We start from the raw sequence: 16,629 nt of genomic DNA, 5'->3' as shown, positions 1-16,629 counted from the left end.
GGGACGGAATTTGTGACAAAAATATTTCGTCGCAATTCGCTCGTCGCAATTCATTTGGGACGGAATATTTAATTCCGTCGCATATTTGGGACAGAATTTGGGACAGAAATTAATAATTTTTTTTGAAGGATTCTTTCAATCCGTCCCTAAATTCGTGACGGATTTAAAATTTCCGTCGCAATTTTTATATAGCTTTTCTATGAAATTAATTTTTTTATAAACATCAATAATTACAAAATAATGATTAATAAAAATTCATATATGTTAATCAAGTCTGAATAACAAAAAAAAAAGTTGATCATAAACGCAAAGCTTTTATATTTCATTAAATTAAACCCACAACAATATCCAACAACAATTACACCAATGGAAGAACTGTTACATAAAAATTCAAGACAAATAAAGTACAATATTTTGCACAGATCTATACAAACTATACTTGAACCAAGAAAAACTTGATGTTCTTCCTTCTATAAGAATAGTAGACAAGTTGATGGAATCACATATGAACAATGGTTGATTGTGAGATTTCCTTTGATAAAATCATCATGTGGTTTGTGAAATGTCCTAAGAAACAAAAAAAGCAAAGCAATGTCCTAAGGAATGGTTTTGAACTTTCAACAAATGTTGGAAGAACCATTAAGAATTTGAATCAAAATTCCAATTATCTTTGTATACTATGAAAAACAAGGAATGAGCTTATAATTCCAAATGCATGCACAACAATATAATTATTTGTGCTTTCATTCTCTTTATACAAACACTTAAGATCCATAGAAATTTAAACAATCAAATTAACAAATGAGGAAAACACAGACCATTAAAATGAAGTCTCAAATTAAAAGGGTAAGTGTTCATATTCAATATCCCACCATGAATGAAGATTCAATTGACAAAATACATACATAGCTAAACTTAAGCCCAATTTAATTTTCCAATTTTTTGAGCAATTGACTAAATTATTTAAGGACTAAGGAGCTTATAGATATAATAAAATAACCAGAATCATCAACTAGAAATTATGCATATTGGCAAAACTAATTTGAGCAAAACAAAAGAGTATTATGACTTAGGGAATGCAAAATTGTACCTGAAAGTTTTGCCATAATCACCAAAGACAAATCCTACTACTCATTGTCGTCTGTTCAATGGGGAAATCCTTACAAAGTCATAAAAGGATAAACATGAAAGGATATGCATTGCAGAGATACACAACAATATATTATATATAAAAATTTAAAAATACAGAAAAATTATCACAACCTTCTTTTGGTTTGCCAGCAACAGGAGGAACGAAAAGCACCGCCAGAAATAGGAAGCTGAGACGCAAGGAGCAACGTCGCAGACACGCCGGAGACACGGAAGGAGAACGACTAGGATGATAAATCAAAACATCAGTTAGATCTAAGAATAGAAACAATCAAACAAGTAGAAGAAATCAAAACACAGATTGAAATCGAGAATTGTTGAAGATTGCTAGTAAATCTAGAAGAAACAACAAATTTATCAACACATGGAGGAATGGAGAGATGGAGGAGTGGGATGAAGCTTGAGGCGGAAAAAGGAGCGATGCAGATCTAGAACTCAGGTGACGGCGGCGCGAGAGAGGTACTTAGGGTTCTCACTTATCTCGTGTTCTATCCTCTGAAAAGTTAAAAGAAAATTATAAGAAGAAGAAATTTAATACTTGGACTGAAAAAAATAAAACTGATTTGAGACGGAAAACATACTTTCATCTTAAATTTGGGACAGAAATATAAATTCTGTCACGAGATTGAGACAGAAATAATTTATGTCGCAAGATAATATATATCCTTTAGAAAAAACGTTGGGGACAGAATATTGTCGCAAATTCCGTCCCAATTATATTGTTTTGTGACGAAAAAATATTCCGTCCCAAAATTCCGTCCTAATCTGAATTTTTTCTAGTAGTGACAGGACCTCATGTCAAAAATTCGCAAAAGTATGAGCATCTGTTCACCATTAGTTGCACTGTTGTAGCCCTACATGCAAGTCTGCAGTTTGAAATTCAGGTACTAAACTAACTATTACTGATCCAACTAAACCTAAAATAATTAGAGTTTTTTATTAGTCATTAGAGTTCATATATCATGCTTATAAGTCACTTAAAAAGGGACTAATGCGATTTATATTCGCCAATGGTTTATTTTTTCAACCCAAAAATAAGTATAATATAAAATAGAAATTTTGACAAATTTGTTCATAGCTTATAGTATTCAAGTGTGCAATGAGAGTCCTAGAAGCACATAAATAGCCTACCTTAATAGAGTTTCATAATAGAAGTTGCATATATATATATATTCATATAGCTTACATAGTTTTTTTTTTTTATTCATATAGCTTTGTTAGAATATGACTAATGTATAAAATATGATATGACTAAATAATTAATTTGAAATATATTGATGTTAAATTCATAATTTACATAAAATTGGAGGATATTTATTTAATTATTTGTTTTACCTGATATTACTTTGCCAAAGTATTGTCCTTCAACTATGTGCTTCATTAGCTGGTAATGACTTTGTTTTAATTGTGAGTGTTTCATGGATGATATAACGTCATCAAGTTGTAGTATGTTATCTCTTTGGAAGGAATTTTAACTTATTTTTTATTCTAATTGTTGGTTATGAATAGATTGCTATTCTAATTTTAGTGTTTTCTTTATTTTTATTTATGTAAACCATAGGAGTAGATTTTACTATTAAGCTGTTAAGACATCTCATCAAAATAAAAAAAGTTGTTACGACATGTCTTAAAAAAAATTAAGACAGTCTGAAACCTCTATGAAACGTTTCAAATGCCATGAACCCCTTACAAGTTTTTGTAATTTTTAAATAAAATATTAATTTTGTTATTATTATAAAATTATAAATATACTACAAATATATGCTAAGAAGTCACCAATGATTATTAAAGAAAGAAACAAACAAACAACACAATGTTGGCCTAATTATATATTTTTTCGTTTTTGATTATAAACAAAAGTTGGTTAAAGAAAGTTGTAGGGTAATGAATGTCTATTTTTTTTTTCCGTCTTAGATGATGAAGTGGTAATCCACTAAAATTAATAATTGTGAGATCTTGAGTTCGAACCCGGGTCATGATATCCGGCCTAACAATTTCGACATTTTTACCAGTTGAGCTAGGATTTATGGGACTAATGAATGTCCACCTTTTAATAGGAAAAAAACATCAACTTCTCTCTCTATCCGTCGCATCTTTTATTTTTCACCGTTATCTTTTCTCTTCATAATTTATTTGCATATTTTCAACTTTTTTTTAAATTTTTTTTTGCCTAAAATAACCTCAATCTCGATCAAAAGATTTGAACGAATATGATTAAAATCATTTGATGCGGGTTACAATGAAACTTTACACATGATTGAAGATCACACGACAATTCTAATGTGATGTTGTTGTAAAGACTACCACATCAGCAATATTGCAGCCGTGATTGTGTATCCGTAAATTGAAACCATTTGTGTATGGTTAAGTGTGACCACTCCTTAATTTTTATGTAATTGGGTTCATTTCAATCAATATAACAACAATGATTAGTCATGCAACTTGTATAACAGATGCATATAATATATACAATTCATACTCAAAAGAAATAATAATAATAATAATAATAATTAACTAAATTAATTAATACGTGGAATTTCAAATAGTATTATCTAACAGAAGAAAAAAACTTATACTAGAAACCAAATTTCTCTCCTCTTCACTTATGTATAACACATATTAATAATAATTAAGGCCATCATCATAACCTTAATTAATTACTTTGAAAATTTCATAATATCATGAGGCTCACAACCAAGGTAATGAAATGGAAATTTCTGAGCAGAAGTTGATCCAACAGAAGCAGCTGCAGCTTGATGATTATTAGAAGTGTTACATAATTTGTTTCTTAGATTATGATCCATTCCATTATGAGATGCAAGTAGTTTATCCAAGAATGACCAATCACCACCATTGATATTCAACCTTTCTCCTTGATGTTGTTGCATGAGATTAGGAGTAGTTGTTGTGAGTCTCAACAAGTTTTGAGAACATTCAAGAATATCCATTGATGAATTATGAAAGGAAGTTGGTGGCGGTGGTGGTGGCGGTGCTAGTGCTGATGATTCTGGACTGAATAATTGTGGTAGATGAATTGTACCATCAAAGGTGGTGTTATTGTTGTAATCATATAGTCCTAATTGTTGCATGTGGTGATGATGTTGATGTTTTGGCTCAAGAAAATGGTTTTGATTATTTGTTGATCTCATGTGGTTAATTATGTGATCTTCTTCTTCAATTTCTTGTTGGTAGCCTCTGGTTGTGTTTTTCTTTTTGAATACCCTACATACCACCCATCCATCTTCCTGAAAAATAAAAATAAATAATAATGAGATGCTTAGATGATAGATCACATATTTGATACATATTAAGAATATAAAAAAATAGACCAAAAACTAAAAAGAATTTAGTGTAAAAATGTGTATTCAATATCACATCTCATTGCTTAAGAATATTTAATTTGACATAATTTAAAAATAAATAATATAAAATGTGACACCATTGGATATGATTCAATGCATTTATAAATAAAATTCATAATGCTAATCTATATAATCACTAAACTCAAAAGGGGTCAAATTATTTTTAATTAAAGAAAGCACGAATAACGTCCTCGTGAGCATAATTCAGTTGGTAAGTACATTACAAGAAATATGCAGAGATCGGTGTTCATACTCTGACAAAAACATGAATTTATAACTATTAAACTACTTGACAAAAAAGTCATGAATAATATGTTCTTAAGCTTATAAGGACAAACTTTTAGCACTACAAGACAATGAAATTTGATGATATAAATATTTTAATTTCTAAAAAGTAAAATGAACTTGTAATAACTTATTGAGTGTTGCTATTTAGTACGGATGACTAAAACAACGAAACACGCGATAGAGAGAAGCTGCCAGTTACAAATAATTTTTAAATATTAAAACAATATAATTTTGGCTTTTGACAGAAATCATGGGTAGAGGTTAGTGTTATTCTTTATTTTCTTCAATCTATGTTTCGTACTAACCGGTATTTTCCTAACTTATTTTATTTTGTTACATCGATGTACCAATTACCAAAAGGGGGCATTAAAAAACAAGGACCGGACAAAACAGTACAGAACAAGATAATACAAGATAAGACAAAACTGTATCGAAGAGATATATGACGATAATATTTTTATATTCGAAAATAAAATGGGTGTTTTCGTATTTTTTATAGTTGTACTGTGGACAAAAAGTTGTCCCGTGGTTCAGTGAGGGACAAAAAATCTTGTTTTTGTCCTGTCCTTTGCTACCTAATTTGTCCAATCTCATAACCAGTTTCAAATCAAACAGGGTACAACAAAATATGTCCAGTCCCCTATTTTTTAGTAGATCAAACGCAAGGGAATAACAAGAACACATAAAAGTTAATGCATAGTGATTTTCTGACCTGAACTTCAGCAGTATCATCATCATCAAGACGGTACTCATGCATGATCCAATCAGTTTTATGGCCATGAGGAGCACGTCCAGTGTAAAAGACTAAAGTTTTCCTCATTCCAATCCTTTTGGAATTGGTGTGATATATGGCTTTGTCCCTTCCTGTTGCTTTCCAAAACCCAGCTGTTGTTGCTCTATTTGTTCTTGTTCCTGTTGGGTATTTCTTGTCCTTGTGGCTGAAGAAATACCATTCATTTTGTGGCCCTGATCCAATCCTACACTTATCTGCAATAAATCATTCAACACAAAAGAAATTTACTTTGGTGTTTAACTAGTTCATCTTACAAGAAAAACTCCGGCAATATATTGTTAGCGGCCAACACTTGGTGGGATTTAGTCCCACATCGGACAGATAGGATTCTTGAGAAGAGTTTATAAAAAGAGGCAATCCTCACTTAGGTCTCGATATTCGTGACATGGTATCAGAGCCTATCGGGTCTATCGTTGGGCTTCCGACATCGTTCACGCTTCAGGCCCATTGGGCCGGGCTGAAGCGTGAGAGGGTGTGTTAGCGGCCAACACTTGGTGGGATTTAGTCCCACATCGGATAGATAGGATTATTGAGAAGAGTTTATAAAGATGAGACAATCCTCACCTTACAAGCCGGTTTTGTAAGGATGAGTTAGGCCTCGATATTCGTGACATATATAACACAGACTCTTCATAATAAAGACATATCCAGTGGCACATGTAATTATATTTAATTACATATATTTTTAAAATTATTATCAATATTTTTTTTTGAATCAGCAAATTTTATTAATAGACAAACACCTAAACAAGAAATTGTATGTAATTTTTTATCAATATTAATATGTCGTTTTATGTCTGGTGTCCGTGTCAATGATTGATAGGTAAATATTACATACAACTTACAAGTGTAGTTAAAGTTAACATTAGCTTGAGTTCATGGATATGTATTGACGGTGTCAAAATGATTTATGCTGTCATTCAATCATATCTATATCTTTGTTGAGATATTATGAGAACTGAGAAGTAATATAATAAGTTGATGGCGCAATAGTGAGATATGATTGGACGATAGCAAGACCACATTAGTCGGTGCATTTTCAATAAACTCTTCTAGTTTTTATTTATCCTATGATCATAAAATCATATCATATAAAGTGTACTCTACTCTATATACTTACTAGACAACCCTTTGATTTTATCAGTATTTATGATGCTAAATAAGTGATTATGAGAAGCTTAGAAGAAACAAAAATTATGAGACAATGATGATTTGAAGTAGTGTAGTACCTTTGAGATCCCAAGGCTCAAGTCTATTGAGATCAACTTCTCTAATAACATCAAGATCAATGGCTTCATAAGAAACTTTCTTCCTTAGATAATAGTAAAGAAGCTCCTCATCAGTAGGGTGGAACCTGAACCCTGGAGGAACTGTCAATTCTCCACTTCCTTGCATCATTCTGTCCTGCTTATAGGTATTTTATTCTGTTACCTGTGGAAGAACAAAGAATAAGAAGGATCTATTTGGATTAAAATGATATACTATTTGATTTCTTGTATAATTAAATGTTAATGAAACAGTTTTATTCTCATAAAATCAATATTTTGGGGTATTATAGCAGGTGTGAATCTGAACTATACTATTAGTCCATGATGTAGAAATTCAAAAATAGTGGCCAAAGATTGATAATCTCGAGATTATATATTATGGTCTTCATTTTCACTGTCAAACTTGTACTTTTTATTTATAAAATTGAGATGAACTTACAAAATTATATATAATATTGTCCAAGACCATACACTATGGTTCTAATTTACGATTTAAGTTACGCTGCAAATTTTTATACTGCAATCAAATAGAGAAAAAAAAGTGCAGCTGATATGGCTACAATTGTTACACTGTTGTTGCAGAAACTTCTAAATTTGTTATGTTGTAACTCTGGAGCGTAATTTAGAACTATATCATACAATTTACAAGGTCTAGCTAGCGAATTTCAAACATGAGTTCAGTAAAATAGAGTTAAGAAAAAAGTAGAAGAAATGTTTGAAGCAATGTTTTTTTCTTAACTCTATTTTACTGATTTCATTTGTCATTTGAAAAAAATAGAGTTATTACAGATATCATTAGTCAATGTTAACAAATGAAATTAACAAGAATTTAGGAATTAAAACTATGATCTTCATGAGAATTCAAATGACATGTGGAATATGAATATGAGAGCTAATTAACCCTAGGAAGATCCTATAAAAGGTAGATAACTTTTTCTGACTAGTTTAGAAAATCTAGACCTTTTATTCCATGCATGATTTTTTGAAGTGATTAAGATATTTGACTTTAGCTAGGAACAACTTACAAGAACATGAATAAGTAGGACTTTTATCCATGCTTCCTTTTACATCATCACCATGTAAATATTTAGAACACAAGACCTTATAAACAGCAGAAAAACAGGAATATGTATGCCTTATATTCATGGATTTGTTTGAACAAAGATCAACAAACATAAATGCTATGTTGAAATGTTTCATTTCCATTCTTTAATTTGCTACGTGCATGGAATGGATCAATCAAGTAAACTGAACATCATAAAGAATATATATAAGTAAAAATGAGTGGAAAAAAATAAAAGAAAAATAATCTTGATATAGTTTTGTATGCATATGTCAAAAACATGCACTATATTTTGTTTTTCTTTTATAAAAAATTTTAATTTAGTTTAATGAAACTAAATGAAGAACCAAAAGAAAAAACAAAGAAAACCCTTGATGCTCAATTCTCTGTTAATACTTTTTATCTTATGTAACAAAACATATATGTGAATTTGAAGACTAATAACTAAAACAAGAAGTCAAAAACTATGAAAGTTATAACTTATGATTTAATTTAAGCTAAGACTTCATAACTCATAGCTAAGCAAGAGAAGAGAAAAGAAACTATATATGAAAGATGGTTAAGGTTTGATGAGAAAATGAAGAAAGAAAACAAACCTTATGTGATAAGCAAGATGAATCCTTAGAGGACAAAGGAAAGAAGACAAAGAAGAAAACAAGCTTAGGTTACACTGTTTCTTAGCTTGAAGGGCACGGACGTGGGTTTTAAGAAAGAGAGAGAGAGAGAGAGAGAGAGAGAGAGAGAGAGAGAGAGAGAGATTTGTGGATTAGTGCAAATGCTTGCTAGCTTCTCATACAAGGACTGACAACCAGGAATGGGCACAGAAATATATGATAATTATATTTTATTCATGTATATATTTCTGTAACATAAGATGAAGAAGAAGATCATGAATTCAAGGATTAAAATATTGAATATATTATGAGTTGCTAAATAGCTGTGTTATGATCATCATGATGACGATGATATCACTATGGTAGACTAATTAGGAGTTAGAGGACTATATAGACCTTGCTCTTCACCCTTTTATTGTTGTAAGTTTTTTAATTCAGTGATTTATTTTATTTGTTTTGTTGGTACAAGAGTGATTTATTTTCTTAATATAATAAAATTTTAACTTATATGCATTAGTGTAAAAATATTTTAATAATTGGCTTGACAAAAAAAAAAGTTAAACAGATTTAATGTTATACTGTGATATTGAATCTGGCTGAAAGAACTAATTTCTCCAATTAATGTTTAAATTTTAATTATGAAAATTACTCACATTTACTACCTCCGTCCCTAATTATAAGACTCTATTTGACCACTGCACGTATATCAATGCACAATTTTGATCACTAATATATTGAAAATTATAAAAACTTAACATTTTGAAAATACTCATCAAAACAAATTGAACAAGATCTTATATATTAATATTTACATTTATATATTATTAAAAATATACGGTCAAAACAAGGTAAATGAATAGTACAGTTTTGTCAAACATGGTCTTATAATTAGGGACGGATGTAGTAGTATCTAAAAGTGTTGGGCCAAAATGGGTATTCATCCAAGAATCCCACATCGAGTAGTTGGAAGAAAAAAAAGAAGTAGAAAGTTATTATAAATATGAACAGTTATATTGAGTTTTGTTCACCACAACAACTCTATTCTTATAGGTTTAGGGTTATGGTAGTTGTGAGTCATGGGAGGAGGGTTTGCAATTTTTCCGTGCAAAAATTGAGTTGAGATGGTTTGCAATACATCATTCTTTGATCAATATATCAACTTTTTTTAACCAATTTTTTCTTATATTTTGGGACAGAAGGAGTGTATATATCAAATGTTTATAATTAAAATTTATTAAATTGGGTCTTTGGTAAATGTCCGTTGAATGGGAGACCTTACTCCAAATTTTCGCCTCATTACAATGAAGAAAATTAGCTTAACTGTCATAGGTAGGTACAGTAACTTATTTTGTTTTTTTCTTTCATTTTACATGTAAATTGGTAATAGAACAAAATGTGGATTTTGTTTTATTCTTTTTGTTTATTACACTTTCCATTTAATTAATAATATGAAAATATGTATGTCTTCAATCAATCCCATGTGGACTAGTCAAAGTCAAAAAAGAATGATAGTGGCATTTTCTGTTCATTCCAATATTCTCAATACATGCACTTATAACTATTATAATATCAATATTATTACAACTATATAGATGTAGATAGATATTGTTTCCCTTGTAATTGAAATAAATAAATAAATAAATAAATAAAAACTATAGATCTTTTATTGTAATTCTTCTGTTTCAAACAATTATTGTAATTCTTTGAAAGTTTCCGTTCTGACTTGGAGGTTACTTAGAAACAGTTTGCTAACCAAAAACTGTTATAGTAAGTGTGAGTGGTTAAGTCCCATATTGCTTAGAAAAGTGGAGGTTGAACACTTTATAAGTGAGATGACCCATAAACCTAACACCTTAAGGTTTTGGGTAAGAGTGTGGTGTCCAACTCACTTGTAGAGTTGTTCTTAAGCCCAATGTGGATGATCCCCGGCTGCCCCCTCGTGATGACCCAACAAAAACAACTTGGTAAGGCTGCACATTATTATTCAAGATTCTCATTTTTGTGCGATTGGCTGCGGGGGAGTGGAAACAGCTCAACATTTGTTTCTCTCTTGCCCGGTTATTGCACCCATGTGAGGCTTGTTTAGAGTTTGGATTGGCAAATCCTCGGCTGACTCGTCGTTCTTTCCTGCAGCTTCTTTGGTTACGTAGCATTTGGGTGGTGTGCCATGAGCGAAACAATCGTTTATTCAAGGCTAAGGAAAGTACATGTCATCAAATGCTCGAAAAAGTAAAAGTTCATTTGCTATGGTGGATGAAATCATATATTGTGAATCTCGGTATAAACTGACATCAGTGGTGGTCGAACTCCTTTGTTTGTCTGGGCATTGTTTAATTAACATTTATGTAGTCCTATTTCTTGTAGACTCTTAATGTTCTGTTTGGTATACCTTGTGCTAACCAAAACTCGTTAAAATCCATTTTGTCCAAAAAAAAAAAAAGAATTATTATAAAATTTTTTGATAGGTCATTATTTATTATAAAAAGATACTATATATTATTTAAGTATTATCACATGATTCGCAATTCCAAAATATATTTGGATTTGAAATATGTTAAAGAGGGCGGCCTGTCCTATTTTTCGGCTTGTACAAACCAATAAGCTAATTGATAATTAAAAGTTTTTTTTTCTCCACTAATATCCGACCCAGTGGACCACCTAATATAGTTTGTGGTCAATTATGGATTTTTGACATCAAGTAGTTTCAGTCTCCTCCCGATCGTAGTTATGGGAGATTGAACCGCAATCCTGCCTATCAAGTTCAGCGTTAATCACCATTAAACCAACTAACTATTTGTAATTAAAAGATTTTCTTTGTTTTTTTTTCTTGGTTTACAATGAGCTAGGGATCGAATCCATGACCTATAGCGTACTGCCCAAACCCCTCACCACTAGACCAAACCTAGTGGCTTCAAAGATTTTCTTTGTTAACCCACCAATATTATTTAGAACAATGTTTTCAATAATTTAAATAATTTAAAATTGGATGAGAGATAATTAAATAAAGTTTGATCAAATATGGGCTTAAACTCCATTTATTTGACAAAAGAAAAAAACTAAGATTGGAACTACTACAACTAGAGTCGAACATAATTTAAGCTTACAACATTAGTTTATATGAATGAGACTCTTAATACATATTCTCATGCCCAAAACTAAAGTTTGATGCATGAATATAAATGTTGGAGTAGATGGCCCAATAAATCTTACAAAAGTTTTGACATTATTTTAAATTCTTTTTTTTATGTTTTCTTAATTCAATTCTATAAAATTGATTTATAAGGTAAAAATATATACATATGCTTTCGGGCCTCCTTTCAACAAAATGTGAGCTCTTAACACTCAATTATTAGTTCAAGACTTCAAGCTCAACCACTTAGATAATTTTTTTTATAAGTAAAATAATATTATTAAAAGGAATACAAGGAGTACTCTAACTCATGTATAGAGGGGTCCGGACCCAGCATCATAGCAAAAGACACTACCCACCTTCTATGAAAGGTTGAAGACTTCCGCCAAATTATGTGCACGAAAGTCAGAAAAAAAAATCTATTATGATCAAAAAGTCGGACACTAACCACTTAGTTAATTAATCTATTATGATCACGTTAACTAAGCGTTTATAAAGCTGAAGTCCACTAATCAAAATATGAAAATCTTACGGTTAGCCTTGAATCATGCATGCTCATAAAAGTGAAGAATTTGCATCAAATTTAGTGCAAGTGTCAAACCTAGGGGTTCTAATTATATGATCCTATGAAACGTACGCAATATTAGTTCATTGATTACTTAATTTTAAATCTTTTGGGTTTTCTACGATGATGGCTGCCTATGGATTTTTTTTTTTTGAGCAGGGCTGCCTATGGATTATGCACACCATGATTCCGGATCCTAGGTGGTGATAAAATAATCAAATAATTAATTAATCAAACAGAAATTACAATTTCAACCCCACAAGTTTTAAATGTTTTTTTTGGAGTCTTTAAATTTTACGTTTAGTTAAGTCCTTTAAGATTTGTAGGTAAATAGGTTCTTTAAATATTTTAGGTAACATTCGTGTCAAAAAAAAAAATTTTAGGTAACAAATAAGTCATTTAAGTTTTTAACTTGTTACACTGTTATCCTCTTTTCAGTTATCATTTCTTTCAGTTAGGTCTCAACTGTCAGGGTCTCATAGTACACATTAGATTGAATGGTTAACATAAGAATTAACAACCGCATTAGTATTTTTGTAAGAATAAGATAACTAAAAGGGTAACGATGCAGCAAAAAATTAGTTATTTAATACTTAAGAAATTTAAAGAATCTTTGAATGTATTTGATCCGAGTTTTATTTGTTTGTAGTTTGTGTAATTTTGTCTTGATTATTACTCTTTTAATCTCTAATTGTCATTTTGCTTATTTTCTGGCTCATTTGTACCATTCTATTTTTCCTTATGATTTCATAAATAAGAAATACATTTTTATTTATATATTATGTTCCTTGGAAAGAGAAGGCAACATATGGTGATTACTTTTTTTGACTCACATATGGATCATACTTGAGACCAAATTTGTTTGCTAGTACATGATACAAGGATAAAACCAACTTGTCCTTGACCACATTGTCTTTGTAACTCATCTAATCCAAAATGTAAATTAAATTTTTGTCATACTTGTAGACAGCATCCAAGGACTAATAGATAGAATTTCAACCGTACACTACACGTTAATTAGTACGTATATCTTAAATTATTATGCCAAATGAAAGGCACCAAACTATTTGTGTCCGGCATATACTCCTAGTATAATTTATGAAGTGTTAACTATGTTTTTATCAGTCTTCAAAAAAAAAAATTATGTTTTTAAACCACACTTAATATTTTGTATATATGGTTCCATCGATCCATTGTTGTTAAAATAATTATTTGGAGGGCCAATTCCTTAAATTGGTCTCAATTTTGCTATCTTGATGTGTTTTATTTATTTATGTTCACAAAACCCTCTTATGTTTATAGAATAAAGTTTAACCGAGTTTTCATCTTCTAAAATAAATTAGTACTATTTTTTTTAAAAAAAATAAATTCAAATGGCATAATTCACACACCCACCCCCCTAATTATTTTTTTATATTTTATTTATATCAGTATATGTCATTATATTATTAGTTTAGTTTTATTTTTTTATCCTCAATTTTATTACAATAAATGTGAAAATATAGTGGCCAAAGATTCCAATTTAAAAAAAGTGACCCATAAAACGCAGAATCACAATATTAACTTTAAATTTATCTTACAATTGCTATATATTATGTTTTGAAAACTTAATTTTTTCTTTACTAAATTATACTTTTAAATTTGGCCCCTCATAAGTTTAATTTTTGGCTCTGTCACAATAAGTGTATAAAAGAGTAATATTTTACACATTTAAATCTACAGTCCAATATATTAAATAACCATGAAATCTTTTACCGTCTAAGTTATACATACAAATTAGTAGGTTAAAGACTTAATTGTAGTTTTGGTCTCCTTATTTTCACCATTTTCTAGAATTGGTCCCCCTATTTTAAAATTCGATAGTTTTGGTCTCCCTATCATAATTTTTAACTATAAATTGGAGATGTGATATGTTTTAAATAACGTGGCATATGATCTGATGATTTGAAAATACCAATATTGATGAAATTGTAAGAAAAATCATTCATAAAGTTAATTTAAAACATATTATATCATCATATTTTAGACAAAATATGTGCTAGGAGGACCAAAACTGCAATTAAGCTTAGATTAAATTACGCTCAAATCTACATTACAACATATGAAATGACTGTGTAAAAAAAATAAAAAATGAAATGACTATGACACTTTTTTTTAATAATAGAGCTTATAAAAATGTAAAAGCAACTTTTTAAAAAAAAAATACGTGGATCAAGTTGATAAGCTCGAAATGTGGATCCATATTTCTCTTCTTTTTTTTTTGACGAAAAAAAAAATTAATACTTAAATGCGAATCCTTATTTCTCTTAAATGTGAATATTTCTTTTTTTTATATTTATACTTAAATGTGAATCCATATTTCTCATTTGAGTAATGTTATTGGAACAATTTTTTGAGACAACTTTTTTTTCTTCTTTTGTAATAAAAATCATAAAGTTAGAGAAGGAGAGAGAGAATAAAATTATAATGAGAGTAGGAGAGAGAGAATTATCCAAAAAACATTAGTGTTCTCATTCTTGCCTTTGTAATACAAAAAAAAAATTTAAAAAATTAGAGAATACTAATACGAGTGAGGGTATAAAAGGGAAAGCAAAATTCCTTAAAGTCCGTGGCTTATACACGTGCCAATCCAACACAAAATACACAATTCAATGTCTCGATCATATAAATAAATAAATTCATATAACAAAATAGATGCAAAACCGGGATCTGAATGGCGTTGTTTCAATTCAATATATATGACTCTATCTTATACACACACATAATTCATTCACCAAATGGATTCCCACGCAACCTCAAATATTTCACATGATGAGAAATGTTAATGACTCACATTATTTGTGCTAGCTGGTCAATCACGTAGATGAATGTAATCAATAAATCACACATTATATATAGCTTTTTATATGCTCATTATAAATTTGCCCTAGCTACTACGTACAAATTTGATATATTATGTACATACTATATATACTATATAGTAGTATTTTTTTTGGTAAAGTACTATATAGTAGTATTATTATACACATGCATCTTGCTTGCTAGTTTTGGTGCCGTTACCTTTACGAACACTGCATAACATTAATATTTTTGAGTTAAAGGATATATATATATATATATATATATATATATATATATATATATATATATATATATATATATATATATATATATATATATATATATGAGAATCGATCTCCCATATGGTTGGTTTGGCGTAAGATCTAAATGCAGTACTTCATTAAGGGTTATGTTATTGATTCCATGGACAGCTTAACTTGCTGCTCATGCTAGTTGTAATAACACAATTTCAATAGTTGATGCATTATATGAATGGAAATTAATTAATTATAACCTTCATTTATGATCATTATATTGGCTTAAAACAAGATAATCTTCACTTCATCTTTTTTACTATAATAATATATAATGCCATCTATCATAAAGATGATTTTCTATTATTTTTTGTATGAAGATGAACCGACAACAAACACCACTAAAATTTACATACATACAATTGTGAAGTCCTATGTTCAAATCTGAAAGAAGGTGTTCAATCTAATAATATTACGATTGCGCCTCTTTGTTTTTGCGGTGGATACATGAATTGCTAAACTACTATTTGGAGTGTTTGTACTTGAAGGCAAAATACCAGTCCTCTCGTTGGAAACAAGTTATTATAGCAAAATTCTTTTGTTTTTCTTAATTGGTGCAAGTTATTAGCAAAATTCTAAGAGAAAATTTTGATATTAAAAATCTTTGTTAATAGTCCATTGATTTTGGGACAATTTTTAAAGTTAAATCGGCAGACCCAAAATGATCAATGTGATTGATGATTATAATTTTAAACTTTTTTTTTTGATAAATTATAATTTTAAACATTAAATTGCTATATATTGACTCATCATATTAGGATTCCTCCTCAAATATAGTAAACTAATATTCAAATACATGTCTATCTATAAAATTGAGAATTGGAATAAAAATCCAAAAAGGTACAAAAACGCCGTTTCTTGACATAGCTTTTGGAGACATTGAAATTGAAAGCCGTATTCTCAACTTTCTTGTTTACAACAATTGGTGCATGATTTTCACACACATCATATGATGGTCAATGAAGCAGGTTTAACAGTAAGATCAATGTGTCCATAAAAGGACTTTTTGACACTTTACAAAACTAATTTTAAAGTGAACATTAATAACAAATGACCAATTTTAACCCCATGTTTTCTTCCGGTCCCTGAAATTCTAATTTTACCCTCATAAATAGTTTTTGAAAAATGTTTTCCAAAATTTATATTTTTTTGGAATCTATTTTTCATAATAGACTAAAATGTAGTTTTCATATCTATCTTTTTTTCATTCACATTCAAGTATTTTGAATTCTATTTTCCAAA

General features: G+C 29.7%; 1 protein-coding gene and 1 long non-coding RNA gene across 4 annotated transcripts; both read right to left on the bottom strand.

The window, feature by feature from the left end:
- Nucleotides 1-301: 301 nt before the first annotated feature.
- LOC123898657 lies at nt 302-1,816 on the bottom strand. 2 transcript variants are annotated; one of them, XR_006805397.1, is made up of 4 exons: nt 1,731-1,816; nt 1,264-1,644; nt 1,091-1,141; nt 302-567 (listed from the first exon to the last, which is right to left on the bottom strand). It is a non-coding gene; the product is annotated as an uncharacterized LOC123898657 (long non-coding RNA). The 2 variants fall into 2 exon arrangements; XR_006805396.1 differs by lacking the exon at nt 1,731-1,816 and having other exon boundaries at nt 1,264-1,704.
- Nucleotides 1,817-3,677: 1,861 nt separating this feature from the next.
- LOC123898297 (NAC domain-containing protein 76) lies at nt 3,678-8,924 on the bottom strand. 2 transcript variants are annotated; one of them, XM_045949216.1, is made up of 4 exons: nt 8,520-8,924; nt 6,822-7,023; nt 5,512-5,786; nt 3,678-4,394 (listed from the first exon to the last, which is right to left on the bottom strand). In XM_045949216.1, the coding sequence occupies exons 2-4, from the start codon at nt 6,988-6,990 to the stop codon at nt 3,807-3,809; spliced, it is 1,032 nt and encodes a 343-aa protein (XP_045805172.1). In that variant the 5' UTR covers nt 6,991-7,023; nt 8,520-8,924; the 3' UTR covers nt 3,678-3,806. The 2 variants fall into 2 exon arrangements, with proteins under 2 accessions (XP_045805172.1, XP_045805173.1); XM_045949217.1 differs by lacking the exon at nt 8,520-8,924 and adding an exon at nt 7,886-8,518.
- Between the last annotated feature and the right edge of the window lie 7,705 nt (nt 8,925-16,629).

Source organism: Trifolium pratense, linkage group LG7 (assembly GCF_020283565.1).
Source record: "Trifolium pratense cultivar HEN17-A07 linkage group LG7, ARS_RC_1.1, whole genome shotgun sequence".
In the NCBI taxonomy this organism is placed as follows: domain Eukaryota; kingdom Viridiplantae; phylum Streptophyta; class Magnoliopsida; order Fabales; family Fabaceae; genus Trifolium; species Trifolium pratense.
The sequence above is the reverse complement of the archived record's forward strand: the minus strand, read 5'-3'. Positions and strand labels throughout refer to the sequence as shown.

Bases quoted from the DNA above. Each gene is read 5' to 3' on its own strand.
- LOC123898297 (XM_045949216.1), bottom strand. From the start codon at position 6,990: ATGATGCAAGGAAGTGGAGAATTGACAGTTCCTCCAGGGTTCAGGTTC. The intron at 5,787-6,821 runs GTACTACACTAC...GATTTATTGCAG, and splicing joins TGAGCCTTGGGATCTCAAAG to ATAAGTGTAGGATTGGATCA. The intron at 4,395-5,511 runs GTCAGAAAATCA...TTTATTTTTCAG, and splicing joins ATGATACTGCTGAAGTTCAG to GAAGATGGATGGGTGGTATG.